Below are 19,781 nucleotides of genomic sequence, written 5' to 3' on the forward strand. Positions count from 1 at the left end.
GTGCATGATGATTTTCTCTCAAATGGACAAAGACGAAGAAGCAACCTCTCTCTTATCAGTACCATACAAATACATCTTAATTCTAAAGCTAGGCAATTGCTTAGTACGAGCTGATAGACTGCTTCTCTTCAGCGCTATCGGGGGCTTCTTGTAGCTCTGCAGGAAAAAGAATCACAAAGTTGGTTGCCAGCTGCCTCAAAAAGCAGCAATAACAACAGGGCTTTGCATCCTGGTTTGCTCTGCATTCCCCAGATATACTATGGGTGCAACCCTTATCTGGGTTAGCTGGTCACTGGCAGCCTAAATGGTACTGCAACTCACCATCAAAGGCAACAGTTTGTGCCATCATCAGCTCCTTCTCACTCTTTCGGAGAAAGGGAGCAGCCTCCCCGAATTCCGTCATGTCCATCATCTTGGCAAGGTTTCAAGGTAGTACAGCTCAAGGAGGAGAAAGAAAAGGACCTGGTCTACAAAAAGAAGAGAAAAAGTTGTATTTCTTGGACGAGAGTGTAGCAGATGGCTGATAAAAATGGTCTAATTTGAAATGGCACTATCGCCTGCAGATCTGTGGCTTTACTGCACCCTTAGCTAAACCCTTGTCCAGCTCAGTTTAAAGCCAGCCAGATCCCGCATGGTTCAAAACCCTGACACTGGTTGCAGTTATCTCTACAGGAGAATTCAATCTTTTTATGGCATGAATGCTGCTTTAGAGCAGCAGATGAAAGGCACCACTTGAGGCTGTGACTCTGAAAACCCCACACCAGGCCACTGGCCACACTTCAGTTACTCCTGGGCAGCTGCTTACTTGAAACGCCAGCACATGGCTCCAGGGGCACAGCCCCATGCTCCTGGTGGAGAAAGCAATTGCTGGGTACAGCTGGTGTCCCAGCAGTGCTGCTCTCAGATGGTGCCCTTCAGCCTGGCAGAAACCCAGGGCTCGCCCACTGCAGGTTTCCCCGTGCAGCAGGGCAGGGCAGAGGGCAAACTGCAGTGCTGGCACAATGGCTTTGAAATTCTTCACGTTAATCCGAGTTTATTAGTCCATCTTAATGCCTACAATGCTTGTTTTCTCAGATAACACAGCCATGGTGTTTAGGGATTTCTTATCATGGAAGAAAGGCCAGGGCACGCTCATATAAGTGCAAATGATTTGCTGGGTTTCTGAGCACTAAGGTGCTAACTGGTTATCCTGTTCTTAATTCTATCATTTAGAGAGCACAGACAACTCAAATCAGTGGTGCTTCATATAATGAAAATTTTGTAAGTACAAATCATCTTTAAGGAAAATTAGTCTGAACAGCTCTATCCAGCTTTTTTAAGGAGTTAATTTGATTCCCGTGTCCTTTCTTCAACAACTGCATCAATGAGTTGACATATACACACAGGTACATATAAAAATGTACACACACACATATATAAAATACTCAGGGTGCTGCCCATAGAACATCCGTGGAGTTCCATTGCTAAAAAATGTCCAACCCCTTCCATCTCCCTTCCCTAGTTTAAGAATTTTAAGTATTCCCTCTTTCAGTTCAATATACTATTTAACTACTATCTGAAGATAAGTGACCCTCAGATAGTATCTTTTCCCTTACTCAATTTATTATGCAGTATCCAGAATAGCTGAAAAAGTTTCAAGAACCCTGTCAAGACAAACACTGCAGTCTTTTAAAATTTAATTTAGTTACTTCCTAAGAAATTGCTGTAGATCTAAAAGCTCTTCATCAATGAAGGCAGTTCTTTTTTCCACAGCATATTTCTCTTGAGGAGTGCAAAGCCCTAAGACAGCAGAGCTATCTAACATTTAACATCCATCCCTCTGCCCCTGCCACCCCTGCCACAGTGCAAGCTTTGGATCTTTGAGTTTGGGTCTACATGACCCAACTGTCAGCAACTATTTTAACATCATCCAAAATGAGCAAAATTCCCTCTGGAAACAACTCAAAACTGGCATGGCAAAGTCTCTCTCCCATGAGGAGTGTGTTTAGCTCAGCTCTGGTTGGGCACAGAAACGACATCACACATCTAAACAGAAGAGTGTTAGAACTTTCCACATTAAATATGCAAAGATAAGAAGTGCAACTTCAGTCATTACCTCTAGGATTCAGGAGACATTCTTACAGGTCCAAATATAATAATCCAGACCTTTCCTGTGTAGACCCGCCCCATTTGCAGACCACTTTGGGACAACTGTTCAGCTATGCTTTCTGATACAATTTTGTCTTAATATATATTTAGGGCTTACCACTATGGCAAGCACTTTATAAACCAGGGTGTAGCACAGTGCTGCTGCAGATGGGAGAGAATCCCTTTTTCTGCAGCAGTCTCATGTGTCAGGAGTTAAGACAGAGCCCAGAGCCCACTGAAGCACTCAACCAAGCCAATCCATTGAAAGATATGAGAAACTTGAAGTGCTTGGATTAAGGTCAAAGGATTATTTGTAAAAATTACTATAGTCAGGAAGAACAAGGTAGAGCTAAAGACATTCACTTTCCTTTCAGTTTGTTTTGTCTGAAAACAAAAAGGTAGCTCTTGCATGTGAATTTTGGAAGATCCTTGGTAACACCTACTCTCTTTAGAGGGCCAGAATTGTAACACAAAGTTAAGTGGCGCACCCAGAAATACCAATAATTTGGTGATGCATTCAAGCTTGGAAAGCAGGGACTTTTTCTTTCTTTACTGTGGCTGCTGGAAGAGCTACCATACTGCTGGTAGCTCATTTGCCATGACATCAAAAACCATCACTGTCTGCCTTCAAAAGGAAAATCAGTAAATCTCCAAGCGTGGGTCTAAAGAAATCCTTGAAACAACAGGCTGCTTAAAATTATGAACTACGTAAGTCATCATCATCTCTTGCAGATGACAGAGAAGACGCAAACATGACTTGCAACTACTGGTCAACCAATCCACTCAGGTACACAATTACAAGTGACTTGACACTGTCCTAAGTAGCTGACTAAATGAGTTCACTGGTGTCACAAAAGAAGCACCTATTTTCCATTCTATTATTCAAGCAGCATCACAGGACAACCAACACAGTGCTATAGGTTTAGAGGTACGACTAGTAATAAAACTTAAGCCCCGTGAAAAATGTATCACCCCAAAACTATGGCAAAGTGTTAGAGCACAGCTGGGCACACACATTCAGAAGTGAGAGAGGTTGGTACTCACCCTGCAAAGCACACACAAAGTGTCACTGCTCTGCCTGGTCCAGACTTTATATACACCACCTCAAGGTCACCAGCGATGGCTTTATAAAGGCATTGGACTTTTCCTTTATGCCTATATTTGTCTGTCGGATGAGGAGACAATGCTTGAGCAGGGAGCACGCGTGGCCAAGGGACAGAAGGAATGCCAGAGGGGGAGTGCTCTGTGCCTGCTGCCCCTTGTCGCTCCATTCCTGATCCATGACTTCATGGGAGAAAACTTCCCTGCCTTTCCACTGTGTTTGTACAGGAGCAAGGCTTGCTTCCCCGCATGCTTCAGGGCTTGATTAGTGTTGGCTTGGGGAGGGAGTAATCAAGGTCTGCACAGATGTAACTCGCCTAGGAAGTAAGAAGCAGAACTTCTTGTGCAAGAAGCAAGTGATTTTAAAGGGAATTTTGTAATGTGAGCCAAACAGCCTTCAAATAACAAAGCTAGGATGTGCATTCTCAAATCCCAACCAAACATCTTAAATCCCCTTGCTGGGCCTCAGAGAATAACAACTAAATCTGTTGGCTTAGGTTTGAAATAAACAGGTATTCTGCTTCTTACAGGAAAGGCGAGATGGAGAAGGTTTTTAAGAATACATCGATTCTGCCTGGAAAGTGAACCACGGGTAATGAATAAAGTAAGCATCAATTTTAGTGAGTGCTTTGCTTCAGAAAACTTATTTATGAGACTGAATTTAGGTCTTCTTATTATCAACTCATTTTTCCTGTTAAACAAGTGCCATAAGTAACACAGGTCTCATTTCTCCTTAGTACATAAAAGCAAAATAACTGACACATTCAAATCGATTTGCCTTTACCAGCATGGGTAGATATATAGGTTTCTTTTGGTTCCAGCATAAACTGAATATAAAAGCTCAAAGGAAAAATAAGTACTGTGGGCAATGCTTATTTTCCACAAGGGAAGATAATGTATTAGGGTTCCATAAAACTCAATTCCAAGGAAGAGAGGGGGAGCAGGGAGGGAGCTTACCTACAGCTTCATTGAATTCTTAAATACCCACAGGAACAAATGGTTTTGTTTGTCACCAGGCAAGAAGAAAAATATTTGTATACCGAATCTGCTATTTTTAAAGCTGCAGCCATGAGGACTGGGAGATGATGGGTTGCACAAAGTAATTACGGAAGAAATTGAGGGATTTGTGGATGTGATGGACTTAAAGACAGGAGACTGAGGATCTGAGTGCTTCAGTGACCTGGTATTTTTAGCGTTTGGGGAATGCAACCAAGAGGCAGAGAATAGCTACTGCTTCGCCAGAGAAATGCCACCTTCAGAAGGATATAAGCTAAGGAGAGGGCCCTTTGCTAAGGCTCAGGATGAGGCTTTCAGTACTGAATTTATTTGTAAAAGCAGCCCAAGCTTGAGCTGAAAATGAGCTGTGTGTCACACTCTGGCACTCGACTGGTGGTTAAGCTCTTCTCATTTTTACCCTTAAATCAGCATCACTTCCCACCCTGCTACTTTATAAGTACTCAGTGCTCTGCAGCAAGGATGTATTTGGAGGCTGGATTCAGCTGCTGTTTTTATACTTGACAACAAAGGAAACGGAGCTCATGCTCCCAACTGAAGTGAAAAGTGAGTGACTCTGTAAAGATCAAGGAGATGCTCCCAACCACATAATTCAAAACAAGGTAAATTGTGTGCATCACCTAGATTCCAGGATTCTGTTAACCTGCTGTCAGGTTAACACATAGCACACTGGTACTCTATCCTCCTGCTCCTTTCTCGCACTACCAGCAGCTTTACTTTTAAGCACAGTAATCCCATTACCACCTACTTTGCGTAGAAGGCATCTTCTACAAATACTCTGTTATCACTTACATGTTTTCTGTTCTGCAAACATTCAGCTTCTGTCAGCCCTGCATGAACACTGCAATCTCTCTCCCACGCCTCCTTTGCTTTTCTGGGGCTGTAAACAGCTGTTTCTGTAGCTGATACCATTGCATTTTCAATGCATTTGTCACTTAAAAGGGACACAAGACAGCAGTGGGTCAAACGTGATGAATTTGTTTTCCTTGCTGACCTGGTCTGAATTAGCCATGCACACGTTATTCCTGCCTTTCTGGAGTTTTTGTGTTAATAAGAAGCAGAATTCACAGCGTATTTCCCCTAGATTACATTTGTAGTGGCAACAACCAAAGACACTTGTCTCTCGCAGGAGCTACTTTTAGAAAGGTTAATGCTGGTCACTATTTCTAAGGAAACAAGGGCCTTTGATAAGAAGTGCTTGTGACAAACCTATTTTTAATAACACTACATATTGGAAAAGAATGTAATAACATTTATCAGCTCCAGACACAGATAGTGTCAATAGTGTGGCCTTACACAGAAAAAGTGACACCTGGGATCCATAAAAGCCCAGTTATGAAACCCTTTCCATTTTATTAAAAAAAAAAATAAACGAGTTTACTGTGTTATGATGAAACTGGCCTTTAGACAAGTGTCTAAAGCAGTGCAGTGCAATAACCTGTTACTCCTGAAGAGATGGATCAGTGAGATAGACGAAGAGTAGTGCAAGATATAGCTGCTAGTAGAAAGCATCTCCTGAGTCGCCGTGCTCTGCACTGCTCTGTAAGCAACCAGGAAGACTGTCCCTCCATGAGATGCATCTGAGAAACCATACCTAAAGTGATAATTATAGGTTTTTTATGGTCATTGGTCCTTGCTGCTGTTTCAAGGGTACACGGGAACAAATAAAAATGAGCTACTTAGGTACTCTTTGAAAAAGCAAAAGTCATCCACACAAGAATGCTTCTGGTGGAAGGAAAACATGAGCACCACATCCAGCAGCACATCCAAGCCCATTCTGTACGGGCAGACACATTTTCTCTAGTGAAGAAACAGTTTAACTCTTCAAGCTGCTGAGACCCCAGAGAGGAATTGGATAGAGAGATAAGCTTAATCTTAAAAATAGTTATGCTCTGCTACATCTCTAGAAGATCAGAAAACTGGCACTAGCCATTACATTTAAAGTTTATGACAGCCAGATTTGGGTTATTGAAAGGGGAGATTTCATGGTCTGTGTATGCCTTTTTGCCCCTTCTACTGCAGTACACACTCAGGCAGTGGGCACAGATGTCTGCATCCTGGGGAGGGAGCAGCAGATCCCGTTCCTTTCAGGATGGTCATTTTAAGTAGTTTCCTCTGTTTAATTCTTTGCCTATAGCGACTGTGTGGTACACAAGTTTGCCATCGGTCATATAAAGAAAGTGCAAGTTTTTATGGAAAACGTCTTCTTCCATGCCACTGGACCAGGGGAAATTATTTCTAAGCCAGCCACAAAAATGCTTACATGTCTTTTGAACCACTGAAACTCATGACCTATGGCTATCAGTATGCAGATCCCCGAGCCCGATATCTTCTTGTGCTCTGAACTGCTGGAAGCCACTACCAGGGGACGAATGCAGGAAACTGCATGAGGCCAGCAGCTGGGCTGTGGAGCTTGGCTGTGCTTCCCTGCTGGGTGAGCAGCATCTGAGAGCTGTCACGGGTGCCTATCCCTGCTGACACGTGGCCATCACGCTATCATTGGGATGTTTGAATAGGTCAGGGCTCTAATGCGGAGCACATCTCCTGGGAGCAACACTGGTGGTGCTCAGAGTGAGGATTATTTGGTGCTGATAAATCAGCGCTGGGCTGACTCATAGCCCCAAGAAAAATAAACGAGGTGAAAAACAAAAGGAAGTGAGCCTCAGAATGTAAACGGCCTTAACTCTTCGGCTGTAGAGATGTGCTGGGGAAGGGAAAGTCTATCATGTGCCTTTCAGAAGTTGGCAGTCCCCCTCCTTTCTCCAAAGAGTTTCCAACTGCCAACAACCTCACCCTGCAGCGAGGTCAGTGCCTGCATAATGGCATGGCTGCAGAACTGCTGTGCATCCTTTTACTGGCCTCCACATGCACCCATTGCTTTCATTTAGTTCCCCTCCCCACTACCCTTTTACACTGCTCTGCATTATTCTTAACCCTGGGGGAAGGCAAGGAGTTAAACACCTCAATAATATATGGAAGTAGTTCAGGTTAATCTTTTCAGTATTCATTAAATAAGCATTTATTTGCACAGCACGTCATTAGAATTCCTGTAGCCCACTCACCAGTTTTATTACATACTACCGAAGCTTCTAGTCTGAAGTGCTGTAGCCTTGATCAAGGCAGAAAAGGAAAAAAAAAGTCATCAATTTCTCTCAAGGGCTGTATTAGGCAGCCCAAACAGGAAACAGGGTGCTGCATTGAGCAGCCAGCCCCAGACTGTGATGTGCTCTCTCTGCTCTGCAAATTACATTTCCATGTCAATACGCAGCACTGCCCTCAGATACTTGGAGGCCTTCAGATACAACATGTCCCAGCACTCAGTGCCAACCTCCTGCAAGAAAGCCTCCCTTTGTCTTCCCTGCCCTGCAGCCTCAAGGATGTAGGGCCTAGGTAAAGTGAGGTAGAGCTGGGCACAGCTCTTGCTGGTTGCCCATTTTTGCTGCTGTTTATTTTTCAAAGGAGGTGAGGAGAGAAGGAAGGAAAACTTTTCTGCCTCTCTAGACACAAGCAGTTTTTCAGTGCTTTGCTTCTGTAACTCTGCCTCTTAGCTTGACGCCTTGTCAAGGACTGTTTGCTATTTCGCTGCCGTATTTATCTTATGCCAAAAGCAAACTATACAAAAAAATGCACCAACAGTTCAATCGGGGAAAGAATTGCTTTGCAGAGATACTTAACATTACAAGAACTGAGAAAATAGACCCTGTGTGATTGACGTGACACTAAGTAGCAAGGAGCCACTGTGGGAAGCCAGCTGTGTGATTCCTCAGTATTTACATCCAATAAGCAAATACAAGATGCTTATTCCTTGCTGAACTGATCACTTCAGCCAGGAAGCAGCCAAAGATTGGAAAAACAAACCTGGGTTTAAAAAAATCTATTTCCAGAAACACTGCATCCTGCCATGGTCCAATGACTAAAATTGACAGACAAGAAGCATCAACACCTTCAAAAATGGACATACCATCCTTCTCTGTAGTGGCAACCACTGGCTGATGTGCATGTATAAATATGTATGTATACTTCTGTCTGTGTATATTTAAACACACACATACGCATACTTATGTGAAAAAAAGTTTATCTTCCCTTTCTCCTCCCAACTATGATGTTCCACACTTACAGCTTAATGTTAAAAGGGACTTTTTCTGCAGAGACAGGAATTGACATAAAGAACCGATCATAGAATCATAGAATGGTTTGGATTGGAAAGGACCTTTAAGATCACCTAGTTCCAACCCCCTGCTGTTGGCAGGGACACCTCTCTCTAGAACAGATTCCTCAAAGCCCCATCTAACCTGACCTTGAATGCTTCCAATGAGGGGGCATTCACAGCCTCTCTGGACAACCTGTTCCAGTGTCTCACCACCCTTACAGTAAAGAATTTCTTCCTAATATCTAGTCTAATATCTAGCCTACCCTGTTATGATACTAAATCTACCTGTTATGGTGCCATAACAAAACATCAGCTGAAACTGCAGCGATGTGCATTGCTCTTCAGCCATTCCTGTTGGAACAGAATTGATTTAAAATTACTTTAAAAAAAAAAATAAAATAAATATGCATTATGTCTTCAAAAGGAAAAAATGAAGGAGGTGAAAAAAAAATCAAATGATGTGCTTGAGACGTATTGCACAGAGCCAAAGTACCTGCCACACACACAGCTTTAGGCACTTTGGTATCGCAATGTTCCAGAAGAGAAAAGCAAAAGAAGAAAAGAAATACCACTTCTGGCAGAATGAGGTAAAGACTGACTGCTGTGAAAACACTGAGCAGGAATGGAACTTATGCCCCGCATCAGAGGGGACCTCTGAAGCCTTGCATTAAATACTGTAGCTCAGTGGCATGGAAACACCAAACAACTCATTTGACAGGACCACCAGCCCAGCTGAGTAACTTGTTAAATTTTCATCAAAGCTCACCCAACAGGAAACCTCAGGCTTTGATCCAGCACATCCCACAGAAACATCTCACCAGCAGCTCACTCTATTCTAACCTATTTATTTGCCAAAAGATCAATTGGGAACAGCCTCAATTCATAGGGCTGCATCTGCACGGCCCCGTGTGTGCACAAGGCTGTTGGTCTCATTGGTCTCACCTCTCCCAGTGCTGTCCTGTAGGTGCTGTGCCTCTACCATTATCCCAGTAACAGTTCCTGCACAGCAACAGCTGACTGTTTTTATTGGTGTAGCAGAGAGAAACGTATATCATTTTTAAAATCGTCCCTGACATTTTTCAGAGAATCCAAACTTACAGCAGAAGGCTGAGCTGCAAAATCTGACACAGAATTTTAACAAAAATATCGGCTATTTTGGGGTATGAAAACATGTTATGAAAAAAAAAAAAAGGAAACTTTATAAGGTGGATTGTTCTGTCTCTTGCTTGTGAAGATACACTGGTTCTGCTGGAAACTCTGGTCCTTCTTGTCATGCTGCAGTTGGTAAACAGGGATTTTCCAGACCAGAAAAAACCCCACTCCGGTAGTCACCTAAATGTGCACCAAAAGAACATTAGGGAAGGAATTGCAAATTTCCATTGCATTTCAAGCATAATCTACACCTACATCCATCCATTATTGACATGCCTTCATCCTTCACCATCTACAATGAGTGATCCTTAGAAAAATCATAAAATCACAGAATGGCCTGGGTTGAAAAGGACCACAGTGATCGTCTAGTTTCAATCCCCCTGCCAACCAGCAGACCAGGCTGCCCAGAGCCACATCCAGCCTGGCCTTGAATGCCTCCAGGGATGGGGCATCCACAGCCTCCTTGGGCAACCTGTTCCAGTGCGTCACCACCTCTGTGTGAAAAACTTCCTCCTAATATCTAACCTACACCTCCCCTGTCTCAGTTTAAAACCATTCCCCCTTGTCCTATCACTATCCAGACTCATAAACAGCCATATAAACCCCTCCTGTTTATATGCTCCCTTCAAGTACTGGAAGGCCACATTGAGGTCTCCCTGGATGTCATGGTGATATGAAAATTACTGAGATCTTTCTAGAAAAGAAAAGTTAATTGAAGCAAAGGTAAGGGCTGCATCCTGATTAGCAACAAGGTGTGTAGTTCCTGCTGCTGTCTCACTGTGGAGTTACAAAACTAATTGCTTCCATAGGAGATGGATTAAGCAAATCAACAGCAAAAGGCTGCAAGAGCATGACAGCATGCTCAGGGAGCTGCAGTCTCAGTGGTAAGACATTTCTGACCAGATGAGTTATCTCTTGGTCTAAAGAGAAGCATCTTTAACAGTGTAAAAGCTAATGGCAAGCCACTCTTGCCAGACTAGTTTATTCTGAATCAGGGAGAAAATCAAGATATGAGAGGCAGACTTTACATTTTGAAAGGATAAGGAGCAACAGCACTGAGTGGCACTGTTGTTCAAAATAGAATAGGCAAATACAGTCAAATATAATAGCAAACCCATTATAATTCAAGTTACAGCACATTACAGTTTGACTCACTGTACACTGAATACACAGACTTAAATTGTAGTTACTTGAAGTGATCTCAATATTATAATGAATACACTTGAACTACGTCCAGTTTTCTATTGCCACATAGGAGGTGTGGGCTTGGAGTGATAGAAAAGAAAAAAAAAAAAACACAACAAAAGCACAAACATTCAAATTGGAATGCAAGTTGAATTTATTTTAAGAAGAGAAGGCATCAGAAGGCAGACATGGATCCCTTCCACTTAGCTAATGAAACACTGAGTCTGAGCCCACCAGTGAGCATCAGTTTTGTCCCATGGCCAGGGAATGCAAACAGGTCTTACTGATTTGAACACAAGGCACATATAGAGTTCAAAGGGGAAAGAAAATATTAACCAGAAAGGAAGCAGTCCTTCAGACTGCAGCTTCAATATGTGTTTTAGTGAACAATACAGGCTATAAAAAACGTTTGAAAGAGTACTTTCATAGCAAGTAAAAAAGAAAGGTTACAAAAGGGCAAATAGTACAAAACCCTCCACTCTCTTCTCATTCCCCATCTCGCAGCCTGTTTGTTAGCAGTAACAACATGGAACATATCACACAGGGCTCTGCTGAGATGAGCTCCAGACCTCTGACACTAAATCACTGATAAAGTCGTAACATGGAGGGGAAAAAAAAAAGGCTAAGTCTCTTCACAATAACCAAGCCTTGGTAGCAAGCAATGGCTGCCTTAATCTAGCTGTCTCCATTAAATGTCTCCCACCACTGTTATCAAAACCAGAGGTGAAAAAGCCATTAGCAAAGGCAAGATATTTTTGCTCAGCGCTCTCTCTGAATAGAGTTTTGTCTCTATTTTTTTTTTGTCATGCTTTCCAACTCAGCAACTAAAGGACAAGAAGAGTGTGCCTTTGCACCAGAGCACACAGGAGGACTATCAGCCAGCTGTGAGAGCCACAAAGAGCCAAACAGTCATCATTCACCTTTGCCTTTACATACGAAAACCATTTAATTTTCCTTAGCATCACCTCCTCATTCTCCCTGCCTTAAGGCAAACAAGAAATCCGTTTGTGATCTCTCTCCACACCATTCTCTTTTTGGAGCTGATGGAAAAGCATGGCAGAAGGACAGCAGTGTAGGATGTCAGCACTTGTGGTTTTGCATGTAGAAAATAAAAGGCAAACCTATAAAGGCAATGAATGATAATTAGCAGACATCATTTCATTCTTATTCCTTCTTTATTCATTACTGTCTTCAGAGACTCCCACTTCCTCCCCCAAAATAAAACCCTCTTTGAAACAACAGGCAGAACACACTACCTTCAATGTCTTACAGCATGACAGAACATGTTAAGCACCAACATCTGTTTAACATTCTCAAGATCCAGCACTTGTCATTTCTGGCTTTGCCAGTCTGAAATCCCAAAACAGGAAGCCAGCACTTGCTGAGATAGTACCTTCCTAGCCATGACAATTAGGAATCTTAAATAATAATAATGAATAATGATGATAATAATAATAATAAAGCAACTAAAACCCAATAAACTTGAAAATCTTGTGTGAACTGATAATGGGAACTGTTCATTAGTATTAAAAATTACACAGAGGATGCACCATCCTCCTGCACTGACAGCATCTCTGATCAGGCTGCCTAGGTAAACTCAGCCTGGTATTTATGTATTCAACTTAAAGAGAAACACTTCTTAATGATAGAATTAAAACTAGGAACATGAAGAAGGATAAGATAAGGTTGCTGTGGCTATTTTCAAACCAAGCTCTTCAAATCAAGCATCACTGATCCAGGAATCTATGAGATCAGATTAAAAGAAACTCGACTAAAATTAAAGCAGATAAGATACAGCAAGGGTGCTCAAACAACCTTAGTGTTGCCATACAGCAAAGACAGGCCATGACTAAGGCAATTGTTTCTGTTACTAGTTTTATTAAAGCTGATTCCACCTTTCCTGAAGTCATTAAATGAATAATGGCTAGCTTTACATTCATTTTAACAGGCTTTCATTTCTACCTTTTTTTTTTTTTTTTTTTTTTTTCCTCCAGGAAGTTCCTATTTCTAGAATCATTAAGGTTAGAAAAGATCTCTCAGGTCACCTAGTCCAACCAATCAGACCATCCCCACTATGCCCACTTACCAAGTCCCTCAGTGCCACATCCACAGAGTTCTTGAGCTTCTCCAGGGATGGTGACTCTACCACCTCCCTGTGCAGCCTGTGCCAATGCCTCACTGATCTTTATGAATATATTTTTTTCCTAATCTCAAATCTGAAAATTCTAGAAGGACTATGGTGAGACTCAACAAGCAACACAGGCTGCTGCTGTGCACCAGATTTCTGGCAATCTGGAGAAGCACAGAGCCAAACAGCACAGGACTATTTTAAGAATAGAGCTACTGAAGGAGTGTAAAGCAAGCAGCAATTGCCAGTCCTCTAAGCAGGTTTTCACCTACTTTGCATGACTGGAGCCTTGCAAAGCAGCCAGATCTACTTGCAGACTTGTTTTTTGCTTTGCAGCAGGAGAACACATACAAAGATATGGAATTAAGATCCTACTTTGAGCCCTGTTGGCACTGAACTTCTGCTGCTCTCTGTGGTTCTGTCTCATTTCCACCAGCAGCCAAGTTTCAGTGGTACAGGGGACATTTCCTGCAGTAGTAAGTGAGTCACTCAACTATTAAGGTATTCAGATTTAAGGACAAAAGCAAAGTGGCACAGTTAATCCAGCAGTAAAAATGTACATATGCTTTCTCTCCCCCATGAGTGGCATTTCAGCCAGCAACTTGCTTGCCTGCAGATAAATTTGCAGAAGTCTCTTAAGGTTTTGCGCTATTTCTGATACCACATTGGACTACTGATCTAAGAATTTTTAGCCTATACCCTATATGTTATAGTTATACCCTATATGTAGCATCAAATACAGCCACTGCTGATATCTTAGCATTATTATTTCTAATTACTTTATATACATGCACTCACAAGATTTCAATTATTTGTAATTACATGGAAAGTTTCAAGTTTTATTCCGCTAAGATCATTCAGAACTCAGTAAAAGCCACAAATGCTTAATTTTTGAAATGACAGTTTCTTATTAATTTGAACTCAGGCTAATTAAAAGACTTGCAGATTCCAACAACCTAACCCATTTTCAAAAGGCAAATCTTTAAGCTTGCAGAAAATATGCTCTACTTTCCATTAAGATTAAAGATTCAGTCTCTACTTTAAGTGCAAAAACTTCTTCTGCTCCAAGGTACAAACAGCCTCCTGAGGACACCCAGCTCCATTGCTCATACTCATATAAGAATCTCAGCACTGGGGACAGCCTTCAGTGGAGCAGCCTGGGGTAAGTACCTTCCCCTACTCAGCAGTTATCTTTGTACAGTATGAATAGGGAAAACAATGACCAGCTCTGACAGCCACTGGCAGTCACCCTGCAGTATAATAAGGGAAAATGAGTTTGGTAGATATCCACAGTAACGCTAGATTCAATGGATAACTTCAACAAGGGAAAATAAAATCTTTCATCATAGCCAACAAAAATAAGGCTTATGGTTGTGCTGTGGAAACCTCACCAGCTACAGTTACTTTTACCCTCACTGATCTGTTCCAATGACACTTATCGTAGGGAAAGTCAAAGCAATAGCCCTACGAGTCAGTTGCTGGAAACCAACATAGGCAGAAGTTAGTTCTGTCATATTCTGTACTATGACTGTATATAAGGGTGGGTAGCAATAGGACAAGGGAGGAATGGTTTTAAACTAAGTCAGGGGAGGTGTAGGTTAGATATTAGGAGGAAGTTCTTCACACAGAGGGTGGTGAAGCACTGGAACAGGTTGCTCGAGAAGGTTGTGGATGCCCCATCCCTGGAGGCATTCAAGGCCAGGCTGGATGTGGCTCTGGGCAGCCTGGTCTGGTGGTTGGCGACCCTGCACATAGCAGGGGGGTTGAAACTGGGTGATCTTTGCGGTCCTTTTCAACCCAGGCCATTCTGTGATTCTATGATTCTGTATACCAGAGCCCATTTGGCCAACCAGTCCGTGGTCATCACGTGACATTTCTTCCTCAGTGAGAATATCAGTAGTGGCACAGAGGCGAGGAAGCTGAGCTCACTTTTTGTGGAACCAGAAGAGTCTTTGGGAGGACAAAGGACCCAGAGTTTTGCACCATTCATCATGCATCATTTTAAAATGCTCAAAAATTTTCAAGTCATTGACTGGCACGAACAAAGTTGGATTTTAGCTCAGCAGCTTCACACATCTGCCAGTAGTGAGCTATCTTCCTATACAAATACAGTTAACGTGCACAGCTTTCATTGGCCTGATTTCTCCATGCAGAGTGAGCAATACACATAGCCATAGTAACCAGATCCTCCCTCCAAGTTCTCCTGCTCTTCTGAAGGACGGGTATGCATGGATCTTTGAGGAGTAGCTTACATTTCTCCTGGTTGGAAGAACATGGGCAGGAGAGTTGGCTCAGCTGTTCTGTGACACGCTGCAGCAATGACATGGAGTGACCTTGCTTATTCGCCTGTAAGTGGTTTTCCAACATGTCACATGCATCTGTTATCGATCCACTTGAGTTCATATAGAACAGCCAATATTTCCTCTGCTTAATAGGGTTACTGAAAATGCAGCAGTGATGTGCAGTAATATCTCCAAACAGAAGTTCCAGTTGAGGTATTAAAAGACATTGGAAAACAATTTGAATGAGTTAATGGAGCTTAACAGTGAGATGAGCTTATAACTAGTGTTACATTAGCATTTTGTTGGCCTAAAACATCTCACATCTGAGGACACTTAGCATGTAGTGTTTGAAAGATAGAAGTGTGTCAGAGCCTTTAACACAAGATAAAAAAATCCAGTCTCACTTGCACACATCAGCATGTGTAAGTGTTGGCACCCAAGATATGAGCTCAAGCCCCAGACCCACTAAGTTTTTATCCCTTTCAAAACAGGTAAAAATAAATACATCCTTTCTTACCCATTATGGAGGTAAAAACATTTCAAAGAGGAAAGTTCACTTGCAAGTCAAAGAGCAGAGCTGAGCAAGGTTACCTCAGTAGTGCATACAGCAAACACTGTTTCAGCTGGAGATCATTGCACACAGCTGTGTTTATATATATAATTAATGATTCAGATGGTAGCAGAGCTGTGCCTAGAAGAGGGCAAGTCCTACCTCCATCTCCAGAAAGTGCTAAAGAGATAGCAGAGACCTTTGCATGAAGGAAGAGTATGGGTAGTTTAAGAGAAATCTCAAAGCTCTTGCAATTTTCTGCTGTTCCACAGTACCTTGCTGAGTGGAATGGAAGCTGACCATCAGTATGAACAGTGTAAAGCAACTGATTTTACCTGGCAGTATAAGGGATTTGACCTTAATTGCTGAGCTAAACTTTACCTTGGGCTATGGACAAGTGCAGAAGATGTTACCATAGTCCAGCTGGCACGTAATAATAGTCTGTTGAACTCCTTCACTCAGCCCAAAGGTGTGAGGCACCATTGTGCCCATCTAACAAAAACCTACCAGTTGCTATCAATGTTATGAATAATCACTACTTAATATTTCATCCATCTGGGGTTCTCATCCAATGTCTCCACGTTAGATTTGCCAGTGACAGAGTCTGGGAGAAATCCAGGAAAATATTATCACTGAACAACAGCCAAAGTCTGGCACTCGTCTCTACCTGCTTTAAAATTTTAATCGCACTTCAACACTACGATGAATGGAAAATACTTAGCAAAGATTAACACCATTCCTTCCATTTCTCCTTGGATCACTTTTTACCTTGAGGTCTGAGAAATGGGAGAATTTGGGGGAGGTGATATTCCACCTTCTGTAATGTAAGTCATCTTATCATAGGTGATCTTTAGGGCCCCTTCCAACTCAAGCCATTCTATGATTTAGCAGTCTTTTGTAATTGTCCTTGTGTGCAGACTCGGTAAGCTAGTAGATTTATATCTGCAGTTTAGGACTAGCTCCTGTCCTTTCTTCACACCAACTCATGAATATAGATAACGGTAGCAGGCTGACTTGTTAGAATTCTAATAAACAAGCCTTAGGAGCAGGAGAGAAAGGGGGAAGGAAAAATGCTATTCGAGTACTCCCGGCTTCAGAAATAGAACTAAAATGGGAGGCTGCACGACCTCTCTCCTGCACCTGCCTGCGCAAACTCCCTGCTCAGCAACATGATTAGATGCTATTTTCCTCCGGGGCTCTGCCTCACTCTGTGCATGAGGGAGGCCTGCATATGAGGGAGGCCTGAGTGGGAAGGAAGGCAGGCAGGTGACAGGGCAGATACTGCTGTCAGCTTGCCCCCTTCACTCTGTATCAGCAACACTTCTGCATGACTCAGAAGTGAAAAAAGGAGGGTGATTTTAAGATCCAAGTAACTGCTGGCTGTGTGAGCAAGCCAGGACACTTTGCCACGGAGCAGCTGCGTGACAGCAAGCGAGGCATTCACACTAACCTTCAGACAGGCAATCACTACTGTATGAAACTAGGTTGAAAGTAGGGTCCTCCGTCTAGGGAAGAATACCTGCACACATCAGTGCAGGCTGGGGGCTGACATACAGGAGAGGAGCTCTGCAGAGAAGGACCTAGGAATCATGGTGGATTACCAGGTTGGCTATGAGTCAGCAGTGTGCCCTTGTGGCCAAGAAGGCCACCTGTATCTTGGGGTGCATTAAAAGCGCATGGCCAGCAGGTCAAGGGAGAGGGAGGTGATCCTCCCCCTATGCTCTGCCCTGGTGAGGCCACATCTGGAATACCGTGTCCTGTACTGGACTCCCCAATTCAAGAAATATAGGGATCGTCTTGAAAGAGTTCAGCAGATGGCCACAATTAAGGACCTGGAGCATCTCTTGTATAAAGAAAGGCTGAGAGACCTGGCGCTGCTCAGCCTGGGGAAGAGAAGGCTGAATGTCATTGCTGTTCATAATATATCTTAAGGGCAGGGGCCAAGTAGATGAGGCATGACTCCTTTCAGCGATGTGCAGCAACAGGAAAAGGGGCGACAGTCACAAACTGGAGCACAGGAAGTTCCACACAAACATGAGGAAGAACTCCTTTGATTTAAGGACAACAGAACATTGGCAAAGGCTGCCCAGGGAGGCTGTGGAGTCTCCTTTTCTGGAGGTATCCAAGACTTGCCTGGATACTTCCCTCTGCAATTGTCTGCAGAGAACTGCTATAGCAGAGGCTTGGACTCAGTGATTTCTAGAGGTCCCCTTCAACCCCTACAGCTCTGTGAAATGCTGTTGTCTTGCAGAAGCCTGCTGGTTTGTACAGAAATGCTGAGTAGAAGCACATGAATGTACTATGTGCTGTATGCTGCAGCCATTGCCACTGAGAACCACCTTTTAGAGCTATAGATACTTGTATAAGACATATTTGTTCATGCGTGTATGAAAAAGTGAGTTTTGACATTTCACATAAAGAACCTGAAATTAGCAGTTTACCTCTATTTGTTTCTTGGCTCTCTGCTGCTAACATAAGGGAATTGTGGGTAGGTATTATGGTAAGTACTATAATGAAGTTAAGTGATGAATAGGAGGTTATGCATTAGATATTTTATGTTCATTTGATAGATAGCTACAGATCAGGTTCTTCACATGTGCACAAGTGCTTGGACACAGCAGTAGGTGTCCAAGCATGTACCGCTGCAGCCGTATCCTGCTCACAGGGAGAGGGGCAGGAGCAACGTTTATCTTGGCATTCCCCAAAGCCTGTAATCCCTCCGGGGAAATAGAGCCACCTTGTATCTGTCAGCCCAAAGATTGTGCTTCTTAAGTGCACCAAGCCTAAAAATACATGGCACTTCAGCCGTGGACATTGAACAGGTCAAGGAGTGACAAAAGCCCCATGTGCCCAGGATTCTGCTTCCCAGTGTACTCACAACTCCCCAGTAAAAATTACTTTTGTTCTTATGCCTTGTGAAAGGCATAAAGGAATTTGCTTGGCCCTTGCAGAGTACACGCAAGGCAACAACAAAGAACCTGTTTTAATTTGCCTCACCTTGAATATGAGAAAGAAAATTAAGGGCTTCTTTTAAAACTCAGATTCAAATTCAATTGCTAGATACGTGAAAAAGCAAAGACGTTTTGCTCAGCTTTATCCTCAAGAGATAAAAAGAGAAACAATTAAGGCACTTGATACGACACACAAGCAGCAGAAAGGGCTCCTGACGATGGCCCCAGCCCCCATTAAGATTAAACAAAATATTGTAACTGAGCAGCACTAGACTTTTTTTTTGCTGGGGCTTATTGTAAGCCTTTGGATTTTTTAATTACAATAGCCTTTTACTTCCTTCAAAGGCTGTAAAACTTTTTTTGGCTGCACCGTAAAACACGGCCGAAATGCAACGCTTGAGTATCAATATGAGCAAATAATACATCCAAATAGATTATTGTGAAGTAAAACTGAGCCAAAACAACAGCTGCTTACCCACAAAATGAATTTTTAATAACTTAATGCAGCACAAACCCCTAAAACACACTGTAAGCTCAGTTACTTGGAAGAAAACTCACTAACGCAGTATTTACTCTCTCATAAAGGCTCAGTTACATATGAGGGAACCAAGGGCTAGCCCTTCCTGCTATGCGGGAGATCTCAGCATTGCGAGGTGTCTGCTTTCCACGCAGAGATAACCTTCTCAGAGATGTGCCTTGGCTCAAAGGCACAGGATCCTACAGAATGTAATCAGTGTGTATTGGGTGACAGCCTGCAGGCTGGAGTTAGAACAAAGGCTCCGCAACACAAATCAGCCACATTAAAAGAAAACTGCAACCAATTATTATGCTGCAGTGGCTTAGCCAAGGAAGTCTGGGATTTTTCCACTCCTATCAACTTATTTAAGACAATATTCTCCCTTTCCCTTCACCCCACTTTTCATTTCCTGGAATATGCTGGGAACATCCCACAAGATTACAGTTCTACTTGCCATTTACTTGGGTTCCCCAGCTCACAACAAGGGGTGTGTAATCCATCTTCACGTTTATCAGACACTGAAGAGTTTGTTTCTGAGACTTCTTGCCAAGAGATCCCGGAATTCTCTACTTTCATTTGCGGACAAATGCCATAAAGCCAAACAAAACTGGAAAAGAAGGAAAA

General features: G+C 42.7%; 1 protein-coding gene across 1 annotated transcript in view; it reads right to left on the minus strand.

Annotated features, from left to right (window-relative positions):
• Positions 1–3,290, minus strand: part of MYH15 (myosin heavy chain 15) — a 46,440-nt gene extending 43,150 nt beyond the window's left edge. Inside the window, exons 1-2 of the mRNA XM_031613185.2 lie at positions 3,172–3,290; positions 322–467 (exon numbers count right to left, since the gene is read on the minus strand). Coding sequence (XP_031469045.1) covers positions 322–412 — 91 coding nt within the window. The 5' untranslated portion in view covers positions 413–467; positions 3,172–3,290. The remainder of the gene's footprint in view (positions 1–321; positions 468–3,171) is intronic.
• Between the last annotated feature and the right edge of the window lie 16,491 nt (positions 3,291–19,781).

The sequence above is a fragment of the Phasianus colchicus genome, chromosome 1 (genome assembly GCF_987193195.1).
Source record: "Phasianus colchicus chromosome 1, bPhaCol1.hap1.1, whole genome shotgun sequence".
In the NCBI taxonomy this organism is placed as follows: Eukaryota; Metazoa; Chordata; class Aves; order Galliformes; family Phasianidae; genus Phasianus; species Phasianus colchicus.